Consider the following 18126-nt stretch of genomic DNA (forward strand, 5'->3'; position numbering starts at 1 on the left):
ATATTCTACTCGGGACGTGGCCGGTGTTCGCCAGCCCTTTGGGGCCCTTAGGCCCGCTGTTCGCCACTTGCTTACCCTTCCTTTGACGTGCTGTAGTGCACGCGGCTTGGGCTATTGCCCTTCTCCGTGCTTTCGCGCAACCTGTAGGCGTTTTTGGTGGTTGCACCGCCCCAGCGGATTCGGGTGGCACGCCCCGGTCCAAACGGTCCAACCTTCGGTTGACCGTTTGGAAAGTATTGTCGAACCTCTCCAGGTAGCTTCTGATGGCAGGGTCAAGTTGTGAACTTGAAGGGATATCCTTTGCAACATTTTGTGGAACTGAGGGCACCTCGGGAGAAGTGTCCTCCTGTACTTGGGGGATCTCCTTAGCACCATGACTGGTTCGCTCAGGTTCAAATCGACGGGCCATTTGCTGCTGTAGGACCAGTTAGTCAGAGATTCTCTTGATGAAGGACGAATACTAAATCAGGCCCTCCTTCTAGCGTCAAACTGTTGATGCGTGATTTTGACATCAACTAATCGCACATGTGAAATGCTAAGCTGGCCTAGAAGACACACGTGAATGGGAGATTGAGGATGAAAATAATGGCAAGACAATGTTTAAAGTGGTTCAGATGCTTGACCAAACGAATCATACGTCCACTGATATTGTATTGATAGTTAAAGGATCAGGTTGCGACTTAGCGAACTGATGAGAATACAAATGAGAGAGAGAGAGAGAGAGAGAGAGAGAGAGAGAGAGAGAGAGAGAGAGAGAGAGAGAGAGAGATTACAGAGGAAAGATAGCTAATCAAGAGTAAAATGAGTGAATCCCACAAACGGGAGAGAGGCTCTCTATTTATAGTGAGATACATTGAGGTAATCATTACTGAATCCGTAAAAAAGGGTCAGGTTCCGTGTAAATCTTCCTTTATGTCCCGTTATTCACCTACTCGCGTGATCTCCTCGCTTTATGCAGGGATTGGACACGTGGATGACCTCCAGCCTTTCGTCAGTTTGGCGCGTACCCACTGTACTGACAGGAGCATACTGCTCACGCCAGCATGCAACGTGGCTGCGCCTGATGGTTACAGGATCTACCCAGACCTTGACCAATTGCGCTGATTGGGCTCTACGTCAGCCCTACTTTTCCAAGCATAACAAATTTAAAAAACAAATTAATCTCGTTTTTTAAGACATTTAGACATATTTAAGTCCTAAGTGAAAGTGTGAAACTAAAGTTATAAAAAAAAAAAAAAAATCATAAGCAGCCAAAGAAACTTATGGAAAATGCACGTCATATCACACCGTTCAGGTGGACGCGTTATGGAGCAACTAAGATGGCAGGCAATCAAGGGCCGTTACTTTTATCTTGATGTAACATTAGATGGAGTTAGTTGTCTATAAAGTGATCTGTCGTGATGAAAATGAAATGGTCAAATGGCTACATGACAGGTTGTGTGATGTGAACTGGTTTTTATCTCGATCTTCCGTTCCACACCAAAATGTCCAAAACTTAATTGGCTATCTTAAATTAAGAACTAGACATCACGATAAATAATGTTACTGAAAACATACAAGAGACCAAATAATGAAACTTGAATGATGCAAATTAACAAGCCCACTGCACAAATATTCATTATTCATCCCTTTTGAAAGGAATAAACTCCAAAAATTCTTATCAAGCTACATGTGCTAGTCAAAGCTTTGCACTGATTGTAAATAATGGGAAGACATATTTAACTTGGCCTTCAAATCAAAATCTGATGGACTGAGACCTGAGGTTTATTGTTGCTATTTACAAGCTATACCATACACATGAGGATTTATGAGTGAGGCATTAGACAAAAATACATTCCCAAGTTCCAGTCCTGAGAATCCAGCTTCGGATATGTCCTTTCCTGTTTCTCTGGTAAGGTGACAACCATCGGCAACTGTCTGCTGTATAGGATCTAGAACACTTTGCCAGAATTTAACAAGTGTTCCGTCTCCACCATCAAAACAACAGCAACAGTGTTAACAATGACAAACCACATTCACTAAATCACAAACCTTTTTTCTCTTGTACCAACGCTACAAATTTCAGCTTTTAATACCTTTTGCAGCCACATGTTCGACAAATATGTAATTCCCTCCGGGTTTCAGCACCCTCTTTACCTCTAAATAAAATTGTAAAAATTGAACTTTATCACTCCAGCTATCTAAATAAAAAGAAATCATGCAACCAAAATAATTTTGATTACCTTCCATCAGTTATAAATTAGTTGATATCAACAAAAGATCAGGTTGCGTATGGATTTTATGATGTAGTTGGTAAAACTTTGACAAATTTTAAAATGCCCTGAAAGAAAATTCTTGAAATCATATAACTGCAAGTAATATCGGCCTACTTTTTGTCATTTAAAAGCTTCATTTTAGATTTTAGATGAAGACCTTTCATTCAATTTGTCTATGTCAATTGTATTAATGACTTGATTTTTTGTTTTAGTTCTAATTTAAAGAAAAAATGGTACAGCAAACAAAAGTGGAAGATTTCAAATGCAATGTGCAATAACTTTGTCTGATTATATTCCGTTCTTCAAGAGTTCAAGTAATCAACTCAAATAAAAAAAGATACCATTCATGGAAAACACAGAGTGTTTCTCATTTAATTAACAAAAAGTCAGAATCACTGAATCAATAATTCACTCAAAGAAATTAACTCTTTATACTGGATAATCTCAGAAGAAGCAAAGAACCTCAAAACTCAGTTACCTTGCAGTGTCATGGCAACATCTTTAACTGAACACAATACAAGTGTTCCAACAACAGCATCTACAGACTCGTCACTCATTGGAATTGCCTCCCCAACCTGGAAGGGTGGATGTCATTAACACCCTAATTATGTAAAGAACTAAATGAGTGTACATAAGACTAAGAAAGAAATATCAATCAAGTTTTCAACTACTAGAAGTAAAAGTAATAAACTTAACCAATACCAAACACAAATGCATATACAGATACCGGCACAGACATTTGCTCCATACCATTTGAAAAAATTGTTTAACCTCAACACTTAAGTTATCAAGGGCAGGCCCAAACAATAGTATTTAAACCCCTTCATATTCAGGCTCTAATACAAAAAGAGAAAAATTAATTAAGTAAACATTCCTAAAGATGTTTCAACATAAAAATCTTATGCTATCGAACTCAATGTTGAAAAACAATGCAGTGATAAAATTGCATCTTCTCTTGCTATCCAACTCCTTAAAGCTCAATGGAAGACCAAATGTTCTAATCACTCGCGTATGAGTTTCTCCTATGGGTTATGGTAGGAGGAACTGTGAACTGAAGAAGTTAAGACTTAAATGCCCTAGTAAGGCAAAGAACATGGCCAGTTATGCTTTTCTTCCTTGAATAAATCAGCTTGCCGGTTAAAATATACCACATGTTAATTTATGTTGGTTTGGTTGCATAAAGGAATATAAAGAAATTCAAGTGTTCTATGCTGGATCTGGTTCATTCCTAAATGTGGAGATACTTCTTCCTCCACTCTATAACATCCGGGCAGAAATTAACATCATAAAGAAAAAATCAATAATGTATTCATTCCACATTACTAACTAGTACGCATACTGCTTGGAGAAATTTGAAGTTTGTGAGAGGCAAACCAGCAGCCACTGCCGCTGCCTGAGCATACTTTTCCATCTTTTTGTTTGGATCAACACCGAAAACCTGGATATTAGGATCACTAGCATAGTATTTGAGATTAGGGCCAGTGCCAATCCCAATCTCCAACACTTTCTCTGCATTTCCCCTCAAATTACCAAATATCTGTGATTTGTAACCTGCAATCTAACCAAAGAACAGAAATTTCATCTGTTCGAGTGCGCCATGGACATTAAAAGGGAAGTAATTTAAGGAGAAAGTCAATAAACTTTAAACTAATTCATTATTCACTTGAAATGGACACTAACCTCTGCCTCATATGAGTCCATGCTTGAATTCATAACCGACGCATAGAACTCCTCATACCAATCCGGTCTTGGAGGATGAACCCTCTTCAACATATACTAAATACATCAAATTGTAACTTCACTATTAAAAAATATAGTTTTCAGGATCCATTAACTTCACAGATTATATTTCTTTTCTTATAAAAATAAAATTTCGAGTAAAATACTACAACTAATAGACATGGACGTACCATGTAATCAGAAGGTAATTCAGAAGAGGTGGAAGGTTTTAGTGGGAGTAAAGCTGAAGCCGTTGCTGCTTCGATGAAATGCCTTCTTCCACAACCACAGGAACATAATGTTGGTCTCTCTCTTGCAATTTTGAGTTCATTTTTATGAGAAGAGCACATAATTTTGATGGGGATAGACGAAGACAGAGGAGATGAATGGAGGATCATTCTGTTACTTTCAGACTACGTTGGCCTCCAGAACTGGTGGCCACGCTATCATTTTCTATTATCTTATTCTTAATAGTTAATACTGGTTATTTAATCTTTAGGGTGCGTTTGGTTTATTATTTTAGATAGGATTTTAGGGATAATATTAGGTTGTTGGATAGAGGAGTATTACGAGGTAAACTTCAAAAATTTATGAAAAAGCCCTTAGGTTTACTAATTTAATTAAAGACCCTAATACATAAAATGACAAAAACACCCCCACTACCTACAATGTCAGATTCCGGCCACCACCGCCAGAATCTGGCCAAAAAATTTCGTCACGACATAGATTGGTCGGATCTGTGCCGTAACGCGTCGTTATGGCCTTTTCCGGCCAGATCCACCACGGATCTGGCCGGAAAAGGCCAGATCTACGAACTTTTGTGGCTGCGACGGCTGGAAAAGGCTGAAACAACGACCATCTTTGGCCGTCAACGGCTAACGATATGGCCGTCGTTGATGGTAGATCTAGCCTTTTCCGACCAGATCCATTGTGAATCTGGCCGAAAAAGGCCAGATCTGGCCATTACCGGCTATTTTCGGTGGCTGTGTGACTATTGTGATAGATTCCGGCTACCACCGGCGGTGGTTGCCAGAATCTGGCAGGTATTGGTGGGTGGGGGTGTTTTTGTTAGTTTTCAAACTTTTTTCTGGGGGGTATTTAATGAAATTAATAAACTTATAGGGTCTCAAGTAATTAAAAAAATAGACTAATATTTTGGGAATAATGTGCCAAACAACATTTGAAAAATAGGATTGGGAATATGGATAAAAACAATAAGCCAAACGCACCCCTTTAGAATATTACACCACAATTCTTTCTCATTCACTTTTTCTCACAATCTGACATAATAGTTTACAATTAATTAGTAAAATTCATACGAGACAAATGTAAATTCGTTGTAAACTGATCAACTATGAATTATCACATCAGTATCAAACCAGGATTGTAAGAAAAAATTTATGAGTGAAATTTATCAGTATAGAATTATTCTTACCCCTCCGTTTCACCTATGGCGTGACACCATTAACACAAGAAATAATTACTTAATTGATTTCGAAAATGCGACCCAGTTTGGTTAACGTTCGTTCATTAAAGTTTGTTAAAATATTTTCCAAAACAATTTAATATCTCACTCATCACAAAACTTATCAAATTTTCTTTTCTACCCATCAAACTTCGTCAATTTTTCTCTTTACCCAATAATTTAACAATCAAATCAAAAGGTTTAAATTCAACCAAAATCACTCATCATAAACCACCACAGAGCCTCCCTAAAATCCATCATAAACTACCACAAAATAATTACTTCAGGCGTCTCTTTAGCTTTGTCATCTTTTGTTTTTGTCAATTACTTCAAGCTTCTCTTTAGCTTAACTAGGATTTCATTTACTTCTTGCATATCATGAATTGAAAGATGATGTTGTCATGTTGTAACTTGTAATCTTTGCATATCATGAATATCAAAGCCTATAAAATCCGTAAGGGTATTCATATTGACGCATTTTAAGTAGAGTCACCGAGATTCTTTATTGATTACGATAATTTCACATTGGTCTTCCACCCACATTTACAAAATTTTTGTTCTTGAATTTCACCATGCCCCAATTGATATAATTTTGTACTTGATGAAGCCATTCCATTGTGTGCCTTGAATTGTTGGACTATAAGCTTGTTATAATGTTATTGAGTATGGTAATTGTAAATGCAAAAAATCTACCGTCATGAAAATAGGGTATGATCTCGTGAGGTTAAGGCCATTGACAATCCGCTAGACCTGCACACATGAAAGGATAAGCGTGAAACTTCCGGAAAACATCGCAGTGGTGTTTGCCGTAGGCATTTCGACGCTCAAGTCAATAAGGCTGAAAGAGATTATTTGATAAGAATTAAGGAAATGAAGAATTACCATGAGTATTGTCGGAAGCTAGGACTACGACGGAGACATCGGGTTCTTGGGAGCAAGAACTTTAGGAGCAAATAGATGGTTTTGAGTAGTGTAGATTGACTATAGAAGCCTCCCCTTCAATGAGAGGGCAAGCCTCTGTTTTTATAGTGAACCCAAGGGGTTGGAATCCTAGTAGGACACTGAGTCCTCTTTTGGGAGATAATCCTTATCAAGAAAGAAATATGATTTATTGACTTTATCAGATTAAGTTTAATAGTTTGAGTAAAATTAGGAATCTCAGCAGAAGAGGAAATAGAATATGATTATGATTTCCTATTTATGGACTGTTGCAGGCTAATGAGCTGAAATCTAGTTTAGCTTAACTTATAAGATAGCCCAACTCATATAGTGGGTAGTTCACAATGTGATTTAAGCGTAGGCCCAATCGAGATTGGGTTGGGCCTTGGGCCGTGACATGTTTATTTCGTTATTGGGCCTCGTCAGGCTTAAGACGATTTTTGGCCCTAACAGTTAGCCCCCCACTCTAAGTTAAAGAATATTTAGCTTAGAGAGTAGATTTAATTGAATGAGTGCAGACTGAGCGGATTAGTGACAGCAGCTCGTTAGGTCTGATGGACTGTTATGTGGATTGGGTCGATGACTTGTCGATTTGAGGTGCAAGTCCTTCAATCGGTCTGGGTCAATTGAATGTGTAAATCTATAAATCAGTATGGCCCAATTGAAGGTGTAAATATATAAATTGGTCCAGACCGATTGAAGGTGTAAATATATAAATCGGTCTGGACCGATTGAAGGTGTAAATATATAAATCGGTTTGGGTCGATTGAAAGTGTGAATTTATAAATCGGTTTGGGCTGATTGAAGGTGCAAATCAATAAATCAGTCTGGGCCGATTGAAGGTGTAAACTTATGAATCGGTTTCGTCTAATCGAAGGCGTAAACTTATGAATCGGTCTAGGTGGATCGAAGCCGTAGACTTATGCATCGGTCTAGGCCGATCGAAGGTGTAAACTTATGGATCGGTCTAGGTCAATCGAAGGCGTAAACTTATGGATCGGCTTGGGCCGATCGAAGGCGTAAACTTATGGATCGGCTTGGGCCGATCGAAGGCGTAAACTTATGAATCGGCCTGGGTCGATCGAAGGCGTAAACTTATGAATCGGTCTAGGCTAATCGAAGGCGTAAACTTATGCATCGGTCTGGGTCGCTCTGGGCCGATCGAAGATGTAAACTTATAAATCGGTCTGGCCGATCGAAGGCGTAAACTTATAAATCGGTCCGGGCCGATCGAAGGTGTAAATCAATAAATCGGTCTAGGCCGATTGAAGGTGTAAACTTATGAATCGGTTTGGTCTGATCGAAGGCGTAAACTTATGAATCGGTCTAGGCCGATCGAAGGCATAGACTTATGCATCAGTCTGGGCCAATCGAAGGTGTAAACTTATGGATCGATATGGGCCGATCGAAGGAGTAAACTTATGAATCGGTCTAGGCCGATCGAAGGCATAAACTTATGACTCAGTCTGGGCCGATCGAAGGCGTAAATTTATGAATCGGTCTGGACCAATAGAAGGTATAAACTTATGGATCGGTCTGGGCCGATCGAAGGTGTAAACTTATGGATCGGTCTGGGCCGATCAAAGGTGTAAACTTATGCATCGGTCTAGGCCGATTGAAGGTGTAAACTTATGGATCGGTTTGGGCCGATCGAAGGTGTAAACTTATGAATCAGTTTGGGCCAATCGAAGGCGTAAACTTATCAATCGTCCAGGTGGATCGAAGGAGTAAACTTATGAATCGGTCTGGGCCGATCAAAGGCGTAAACTTATGACTCGGTCTGGGCCGATCGAAGGTGTAAATCAATAAATCAGTCTGGGCCGATTGAAGGTGATCACAGTAGACGATTTAAAACAACTTCATATGGTATCCCGCATGGTGTACAACTATCCACAATAAATTGAATAAGAGAAGTAGTGGCGTGCATGTGTAATAGTAGACCAAATTAAGAATATGCTAATATGGAGAAGTAATAAGTCAAACAAACTCATGGCTGAATGGAGAAGTAATTCATGGCGTGCATGTGCAAAACCAAATGAAAAATAAAACTTAAATGGAAGAATGACACGTGTAGAGCGCATTTATCAATAGTAAACCGAGTCAACCGAATAAGTCATAGGGAGAAATAATATGCATGGCAGCATGGTGTGCGTATATAATAAAGCAAATGAATAATAGGTTAAAGAGAGAGAAAAATACCAATGGAGTGGATGAGCCAAATGGAGATGATTGAATCGAATGGGGAATTCCGGCCGAATGAAAACCATTCATCCATCATATTGGAGCGAGTAATGTCCCCCATGCCGAGAAATGTAAGAAACTCAGGCAAGCAATTGCATCGCATGTTGAATGCTCCATACAAGTTGGCTCGGCTCACATTACCGAGTGAGAGATATTGGTCGAATGGGAGTGTCTACGGTAATTGTCATGTTGTGGTGCTTGACATATGCTGAGTTGTAATGAGACATACCTTTTGCTTGACTCTTCTCGAGATGTCGAATGGAGGATGCTTACTGACTGATGAGTTTGACATCTCATTTAGCCGAGTGAAGCTGGTTGGAAACAGGTAGGAGTCTTTTATTTAGCTATGAAAGTTGGTGGTCTTCCAAACACAGGAGTGCACTTTTGTCGAGCCGAGTGAAGAGTCATATCGTGAGGCTTTAATAAGAGGTCTTAGCATACTATTGACTGACTCGAGAGTAGCCAAGCGAGCTTGAGGCAGCTTGTTTGTGGCTAAGTCGGTTAGCTTCATGTTTGCCGAGCGGAGTCATGGGAGATTTGGGTCGGTGACTAGTAGAGTGTCGTGAGAAAATGGCCAGTAGTTGTGAACGGGTTTTGACTGGAATGTTCTACAAACTGGAGCAGAAGCTGCTGTCGATGGCCAAGGGGACAACGAGAAGAAGTGATGGTGAACATATATGGACTGGAATCCTTAGTAAATTGGAGCAGAAATCAACGTTGATGGTGAAGGAGACGGCGAGAAGAAGTGGTCAGCGTTATATGTTGATAAGGAGGGGGTGGAAGAAATTGGTTTGTGGCATGGCGTATGAAGTGCCACGATCGGCTCTGGCAAAAGCATTGTTAATCTGAAGAAGTAGAAAAGGGAAAAGGGAAAAGGGAAAGTGCATTCATGTTGAGCAAAAGAGAGTGGAGAGTTGAGAGTGAAGGAGATATGAAAAAAGAGTTTAAAAATGCCCGTTACGAATCCTGGGAAAGACTCGTGTCAATCGGTGGAAAAGCCTTTTTGTCAGTGGATGCCTGAGTTAACAAAAACGATTCTGATTGCGTAATTTTATAAAAAAGATCAGTTTTTCCTTTCCTTGTGATTGGGTCTAGGGAGGCAGCATAATAAATGATTGCGTACCAGATATTGAGAAGACTGCAAATGTGATTTAACTCTAGAAACGTTGGATGAGTAATGAGAAGCATTGAGATGTGGAAATGGTTTCTTAAGAGAGGCTTACTGGTGAGAAGGGCAGTTAGGTTGGGTTGTGTTGTTGGAGGAGAGAAATAAGTCACTACGTACAGTGTGATTAGCGTGACAGAGTAGGGTTTTGGAGGAAAACAGTTAGGCTGATATGATACAAGAGATGGCATGAAAGTCGTGCTGGCTGCCAAGCTTTTATTTGTTGAAGCACCGGGCCCTTTTAAAATTTTAGCTTCTAAAACAAACATCAAGGCCTTCCTCACACACATAGAGGAAAGCAATAAAAATTCTACTTTAATGACAGGATGTCTACTGGCGGAGACTCTGCCGAGCGGGCATCACTAGTTTGATCTCAGCTTCCAATAGCTTCTCTAATGTCAAGCACAGCCTAATAAATTTAACGAGGGAAGAGGGATGTGTATCAGGTGCTCAAAGGTTTAAAGTAGTGCATGAACAAATAATAAACAAGGGAGACAATTCTTAATGCTTCAAAATATTCTGTTTCATGTTGAACAAATATAATATGATATGTGAATGAATAAAACAAATGAAGAAAAGTAAAGAAAAAAAAAAATTCTTATTGTGATGGAACTTTGATGTCAGTCAGAGGGAGTTTTGTGCCTCTTCTCATGTTGTAAGTCGTTTGTGGATGGATGATTGTCAGCGCCAAACTATAGATGCAAAAAATCTATCGTCATGAAAATAGGGTCTGATCCTGTGAGGTTGAGGCCACTGACAATCCGCTAGACCTACACACATGAAAGAACAAGCGTGAAGCTTCCGGAAAACACCGGGGTGGTGTTTGTCGTAGGCACTTCGACGCTGAAGTCAGCAAGGTTGAAAGAGATTATTTGATAAGAATTAAGGAGATGAAGAATTACCACGAGTATTGTCGGAAGCTAAAACTACGGCGGAGGCGTCGGGTTCTTGGGAGCAAGAACTTTAGGAGCAAATAGATGGTTTTGAGTAGTGTAGATTGACTATGGGAGCCTCCCCCTCAATGAGAGGGCAAGCCTCTGTTTTTATAGTGAACCCAAGGGGTTGGAATCTAGTAGGACACTGAGTCCTCTTTTGAGAGATAATCCCTATCAAGAAAGAAATATGATTTCTTGACTTTATCAGATTAAGTTTAATAGTTTGAGTAAAATTAGGAATCTCAGCAAAAGAGGAAATAGAATATGATTATGATTTCCTATTTATGGATTGTTACAGGCTAATGGGTTGAAACCCAGTTTAGCTTAACTTATAAGATAGCCTAACTCATAAAGTGGATAGTTCACAAGGTGATTTTAAGTATAGGCCTAATCGGGATTGGGCTGAGACCTTGGGCCGTGACATGTTTATTTCGTTGTTGGGCCTCGTCAGGCTCAAGACGATTTTTAGCCCAAACAATGACTCAATTGTATGATAATTCAAGTGGTGTTTGTGTTAAAATTATGTGATGTGGAAGAATGTGTGAAAGATATAATGCAATGAGTTTGATGATGCGGTGTGTATTTTCATTGTTTGATGAAATTTTTTTAAGGAGAACGACATTTTCCCACCCAAGGTTTGGCAAAATGACACTTTCCCACCCTTCGTTAGGTTCTGTTATGTTTTCTATTAATACTTGACTAAAAAGACGAAAATACCCTTAAATATTTGACTTTATAAAATTTTTATTATTTTTTCAGTAGTCAAAAAGTCAAATATTAAAAAGACAAAAAAGAAAAAATAATTAGCCTTTACTAAAAAGTTAGGAGTAATGTTATGGAATTATTTAAAGTTAAATGACCTTAATATTTATTTATTTATAATGTCATCAATATCTCATCACTATTATTCAATAATTTACTAAATTTATAATGTTTTTCATTTGTACTAATTAACATAGAAAATCAATATTCCTAATTAATTAAATAAACAAAGGAAAAAAGATATGTCAATATTCCTAATTAATTAAATAAACAAAGGAAAAAAGATATCTTTATAAGACTTTGATTTAACTAAATTTTAATTTATAATAAACTAATTAGAAAATAAACCATTTAAGGGTATTTTCATTTTTTTAGTCAAATATTAACTAAAAACACTAATAGAACTTGACGAAAGATGAGAAAGTGTCATTTCGCCAAACCTTGGGTGGGAAAATGTCGTTCTCTCAATTTTTTGTTGTGCTTTGATTGTGTTTGTGATGTAACTTAAAAGCTCTTAAGGAGATGTTATGAAATCCCGTTATTTTATTAGATAATTCAATGGGGAAATATATATATATTAATAAAAGGGTAATTTTTTACATTTTATGAGTAAATAAATTTAAAGAATACTTGTTTTAGTATTTTGGATAGTATTTTTGAAAAAATAAGAGTTGGGTAGTTATTACGAGGTAGGATTTAAAAATTAACAAAACACCCCCTAGGTTTGTTAATTTACTAAACACCCCTGTAATAAAACATTAAAAATTAACAAAAACACCCCCACCCACCCATTAAATACCGGCAGCCAGCCACCACTATCGGAGGGTGGCCGGAGTTGCCATATCAGCGCAAGGTTGGCTGGATTTGATCGATCGTGCACTGATATGACCTTTTTCGATTAGATCCATCGTGGATCTGGTCAGAAAAGGCTAGATCAGCGCACTACCTGCTAGATCCAATCGGTAGTTTGTCATTATACCAGATTCCAGCCACCTTCCAGCGATGGTGGCCGGAATCTAGCAAATGTGGGTGGGTGGGTGGGGGTGTTTTTGTTAATTTCTAAACTTTTTTTGGGGGGGTGTTTATTAAATCAACAAACTTAGAGGGTTAAAAAAATTGAATAAAATATAATAGTATTTTTAGAATAGGGAAACAAATGTGTATTTTGGAAATGATATGAATAGGATATAGCAAAAATAGGGAAACAAACGCACCACATTTTTTAAATTTTGAGGTGTGAGTTTATTTTAGAGAATGTTAGTTTAGGTTTTATATTGGTCAAACGAGTTTATTTATAGCTATAAGTATTATATAAAAAATTTTAGGGTCTTAAACAGAACTTGAAGAAGAGCTTATTATAGTAAAACATACGAGGATACTGCTTTTATGAAGAAAAAAAAAAAAAAAAATTGATTGTTTAGTTTGGAAAATGTAGAAAAGCTTCCTAGTATTATTATTATTTTTTTAAAAAGGCTTTAATATATAAGGATAAATCAAGTCAAAATTATGAAATAGAAAGAGATATTTTTGAAATTTTAGTACTTTAATTAAACCAAAAAAGAGCTTATGAAAAAAGCTCAATAAACTGTAAAATAAATTATTTAGTAAAATCGTACAAACACTTTTAAAATACAACCAAACAACCTAAAAGAATTTCAAAAGTATTTATGGCTTGTACCTCAAAAATATTTAATAGGATTTAAAAGAAATTATTTTGCTTCTACTTGATAAGCTCAAAATTTGAGTTATGCCTGTAAACTCTTTTTGAGTTTATATAAAAATAGATGGAAGGCCCATGCGTTACGCGGGTATATTTAGTGGTTGTTTTTGAAACAGTTTATAAATAACTTTATTGTAATCACAAAAATCAACTATATTCAGGCATAACAATTGTTAAGCATATTTTGTCATTGATAATATTTTAGTTACCTAATTTTTCTCTTTCGAATGCAAAAGAATATATATCAGAAGCTAATAATACCATCCAAAACGTCTCAACTATTATCAAATCCTATTTATGAAACATAATATTATGATAATATATTATGTTCCATAAATAGGATTTGGGCTCATATTAGAATGGATTAGCCAAGGTGTAACTATCTGAAACATTCTTTTGCAGTGGTGATATGTACATTCTTAGAATAGGCAGGAACATAATGAATTTTAAGGATGGATATGATCAGACCCTAATTTGTTCCCATCCTAAAATTGTACTTAGGGCCCATTTGGATGGGATAATATTAGATAATTGAGGTAATATTTTTTAAATTGAGCAAATGACGATGTTTAGTTGTTAAGTAAAATAAGATTACCGTAAGCAAATTTTACAAATAGGGGGTGTTTGAATCATATAATATTTTATTATAGGGGTATATTATATTAATGGAAAGAAATATCACATTGAAGATTACTATGAATGTTTAGAAAACGTGTTTGATTGGTTCGAATAAATTGGTAAATAATATGTTTGGTTGGGAGGATAAATTGGTGGATATGTTATATAGATTATTAAATTGCCCTCATTTTTAAATATTAATATAATAGTATTTTTTATTATTATTTTTGAATAATTTTAACCCCCTACATTTGAAATTTTGCTAAAACACTACAACCATATAAAACTTTAATTTGTAGCAAAATCATCCACACCCATTCCAAGCCACTGCTGGCAACCAGCCACCACCGCTGGCAGTCGTCGACGGTTGACGGAATGGCACACGCCTGGCCGTATATGGCCAGTCGTGCGCCGACAAAGCTGGAAATGGCCATGGATCACAAATACATGGTCGAAAAATGGTCAGATCTATGGCCATTTCACGGCCAAAGATGTGATCCATGGCTGGAAAAATCCTTATCGACACACGACTGGCCAGATCCTGCTGGTCATGCACCATTATGGCGATTGACACTGACGGTGGTGAGTCACGGCTGACGGTGGTCTTGGGTGGTTGGGGGTATTTTGTTAACTTTTAAACTTTTTGTGGCTAGGGTGTTTTAGCTAATTTCTCAACTACTGGGGGGTTGGGTAACTGTTAGTTGGTAGACATTTAAGGGCAATTGTATCCGAAATGGTTTTTAATTAAGGGCAAAATTGGTAGAAAAACATATTACTCCGATAATGTTTTAATAACACCCCATAACAAGGTAATAAGATTACCCCCCTCCCCCCACATTACCAACATTAAACACTATTTGCAATAAAAGATTACCATAATATTTTATTACTTGCAAACCAAATACCGAAATCTTGCCAAATAAACGAAGATTATCCCCGTTATCTTATACACCCTTGATCCAAATGACCCATAATACTTTTGGAGGGTAAATTGTTGTGTGTGTGTGTGTGTGTGTGTGTGTGTGTGTGTGTGTGTGTGTGTTGTTGGGGGGGGGGGGGGGGGGGGGGGGGGGGGGGTTTGTGTGCGGCAGGTTGGGGTTGTATTAGAATACCTAAGGGGAGGGTGTTTTAAAACTTTCCCCATTAAAACTTTTGTTTCCAATTAACCCCTAAACAGTAACATATGTAAAAAATTATCCTTTGTTTTATTAATAATTACAAAACACCCTTGGATTTAATATAATTACCAGGGTGGTGGCCGGTCTGGCCACCACTGCAGTCGGCGGCTGCTGTCTCCACTGTCGGTAGTAGCCATACAACATTAGAAGCGGCTGGTGCCAGTGAGGCTGTTTTCGGCCAGGATCTAAGCCAGATGTAACTGTTGTTAGTGTATGCCCTAGGAACCAATCGTGCTGTCGGTTCCAAGGCATTATGTTTTGTATATAAAATGAAGCAATAAACCACATGTGAAATAAGAACCATTTCTATGATAAGATAAAATGTTATACAAACTATATGTTTGGGGGGGGGTATTAGAATACCTAAGGGGAGGGTGTTCTTAAAACTTTCCCCCATTAAAACCTTTTGTTCAATTATACCCTAAACAGTTTAACATATGGAAGAAATTATCCTTTGTTTTAATAATTACAAAACACCCTTGGATTTTAATATAATACCCAAGGGTGGTGGCCGGATCTGGCCACTGTAGTCGGCGGCTGCCTGTCCACTGTCGTGTAGTAGCCATACACTTAGAAGCGGCTGGTGCCAGTGTGGCTGTTTTCGGCCAGGATCTAAGCCAGATGTAACTGTGGTTAGTGTATGCCCTAGGAACCAATCGTGTCATCGGTTCTGAGGCATTATGTTTTGTATATATATGTGAATGTATATAGTTTGTATATACATTTTATCTTATCAATAGAAGAAAGTGTTCTTATTTCACATGTGGTTTATTGCTTCATTTATATATATGTATTACATGTGAAATGTCCGGATGATACAAATCTTTAGAAGATCAAAATCATCAAAGTATTCCTTACATAGGTAATATTAGTTGGGCAATAATATTATATAGTAGGCATGCTGAATGCCTCCGTAGAATATCATGTGATGGTATTGGTGTGAGTGATTATAAAAGTTATATCACTAGGGCATTAGCATGGATACGCGGTTAGTGAACTGTTTATCGAATATGACCATTTATGATGAATCATATGGACATTTAAAATGTAGTCAATAATTTATCATAAGATCGTACTAGTGTATTATTAATCCTTAAACCTGAGAAATCACGGTTGGATTCTGCATAAACGCATATGGTTCATATGGTGGATAAACATGATGCTAATCATGCCATGTGTTAATAAGCCGATTTGGTCATGTTTTGTTTATGTGTGAGGACAAGTGATAGTCAAGATGAGATCCGTTGACTTGGTATAGATTGATATCAAGTTCTTAGACAAATGTCAAGATACATTGGAAAAGGGAAATCTCTGGCCGGGGTATATAAAATGTTACATGAAAAGTTGTTTCATGGTGACACGTTCCATATTTATTGAATTAAAATTAAGATAAGGATTTTGACATACCATGAATCCATTCTTAATTGGGATTAGACAACGGAAGGATTTGATTATACAACGTATATGATTGTAAAAGGTTTGTTGGATATATCTTCATTGTGACTTAGGGGTTATGAAGCATTGCTAGATGTCTATCATAATCAGTAGGAGTTTTATTCATAAAGAGTTATGACAAAACATATCGAAATAAACTGTGATATTAGGTCCACGGCTAGGCCATAGTGAACTTAAGAGGTCACACATAAAAACTAAGGAGAATGAAGAAATAGCCAAAGAGAGTTGATTATTCAAGGTTGGCTAGCACCTACCAAAGATAATAAAGTTATTTATATTAATCATTTTCTTTATATTAAATTGGATTTTATAAGGGGTTGTAATTATAAACAATTAAAGGTGAAATTGTTATGTAAACAATTTAAGAGTTAAATTGCTAATTGTGATTAAATGTTAATCCAATGTTATCATTTAAAGAAGTTTAACAACTTCATAACAATTATGGAATTGTTTAAGGAAGTCCAAAATAATTATTAAATTGTTTACAAGGATTCCTATATAAAGAAAATGATATATCAATTTTTGGGAAGAGATCAAAATCTCTAGGAACCCTAAATCTTTCTCTTGGTCAAATTTCTTCTTCCCTTGGTGTGGATACTTTTTTGCTTAATTTCTCTTGAAATTAAGAGTCTCCAAGGTTGCTAAGGGCTTAAGGTAATATGTTCTACCTTACTTATTTCAATTTGATTGAAATTTATTTTTGAAACTATGACTATACTTGTTATAGTATGATATGCTTGATTCTCCATGCATCTATCTTTCAGCTGTTTCACAGCCAAAAACGTGGTTGTGGACTCGTCAAAAAGCCAAATCTGTGGCCGTCAAATGGCCAAATCTGTGGCCGTCAAACGGCCAGATCTGGCTTCACGACCAGATCTGGCCATTTTTAGTGATCCATGGCTGAAAACGGCCTCATCGACGCACAGCTGGCCAGATCTGGGCTGTCGTGAGCCATTATGGTCACTTCTCGAGATGGCTGGCGGTGGCTTAGGGTGGGTAAGAGTGATTTTGTTACAAAATAAAGTTTTATATGGCTGGGGTGTTTTAGTAAAATTTCAAATGTAGGAGGTTAAACAAATGATTCAAAAAATAATAATAAAAATAATATTATATTAATATTTAAAATGAAGGACAATTTAATAATTTATATAACATACCAACCAATTTATCTTCCTAACCAAACATATCAATATAATATACTCACCAATTTACTAAACACATTTCCTAAACATTTTCAATAATCTTCAGGGGGCGTTTGGTTGGGGGTTATGTGGGATTACTAGAGTTATGTCATCTTATATTACCTGATTACCATGTTTGATTGTCAAATAATATAAGATACCGGTAATCTTCAAATACCAATAGTGGTTACTATTGGTAATATCGGAGGTAATCTGATTACCTCCATTTTCTTAGGTATTCTGAGATTACTAAGATTATCTTTTTTTTTTGTTACAGTTTTGTCCTTTATTAATAAAAATTTTGGACAATAATACCCCTACTTTAAAACAAATTTACATTAATATCCTATTTCAAATTTACCCTTGTTTAATTAAAATTTTAGACAATAATGCCCTTATATTTAAAATAATTTACAGACCACCACTGCCACCCAACAAACACCACCACTGCCACCCAGCCACCACCGCTGATAGCGGGTCAACCACCACAGAC

The 18126-nt window shown here is 37.0% G+C and overlaps 1 protein-coding gene across 2 annotated transcripts; it reads right to left on the bottom strand.

Moving 5' to 3' along the window:
- Positions 1-1642: 1642 nt before the first annotated feature.
- LOC116140265 (methyltransferase-like protein 7A) lies at positions 1643-4403 on the bottom strand. 2 transcript variants are annotated; one of them, XM_031425909.1, is made up of 6 exons: positions 4166-4403; positions 3936-4031; positions 3595-3813; positions 2734-2830; positions 2076-2138; positions 1643-1967 (listed from the first exon to the last, which is right to left on the bottom strand). In XM_031425909.1, exons 1-6 carry the CDS (start codon positions 4370-4372, stop codon positions 1774-1776), a joined length of 876 nt encoding a protein of 291 aa, XP_031281769.1. In that variant the 5' UTR covers positions 4373-4403; the 3' UTR covers positions 1643-1773. The 2 variants fall into 2 exon arrangements, with proteins under 2 accessions (XP_031281769.1, XP_031281771.1); XM_031425911.1 differs by lacking the exon at positions 2076-2138.
- Positions 4404-18126: the final 13723 nt, after the last annotated feature.

This window comes from Pistacia vera, unplaced genomic scaffold (assembly GCF_008641045.1).
Source record: "Pistacia vera cultivar Batoury unplaced genomic scaffold, PisVer_v2 Contig367, whole genome shotgun sequence".
Taxonomy (NCBI): domain Eukaryota; kingdom Viridiplantae; phylum Streptophyta; class Magnoliopsida; order Sapindales; family Anacardiaceae; genus Pistacia; species Pistacia vera.

What these genes read in the sequence shown, in the direction of transcription:
- LOC116140265 (XM_031425909.1), bottom strand. Translation starts at nt 4,372, where the DNA reads ATGATCCTCCATTCATCTCCTCTGTCTTCGTCTATCCCCATCAAAATT. An exon ending in AATTACCTTCTGATTACATG is followed by an intron (nt 4,032 to 4,165) that starts GTACGTCCATGT and finishes TGATGTATTTAG; the next exon opens with TATATGTTGAAGAGGGTTCA. An exon ending in ACTTCAAATTTCTCCAAGCA is followed by an intron (nt 2,831 to 3,594) that starts GTATGCGTACTA and finishes CCACCCTTCCAG; the next exon opens with GTTGGGGAGGCAATTCCAAT.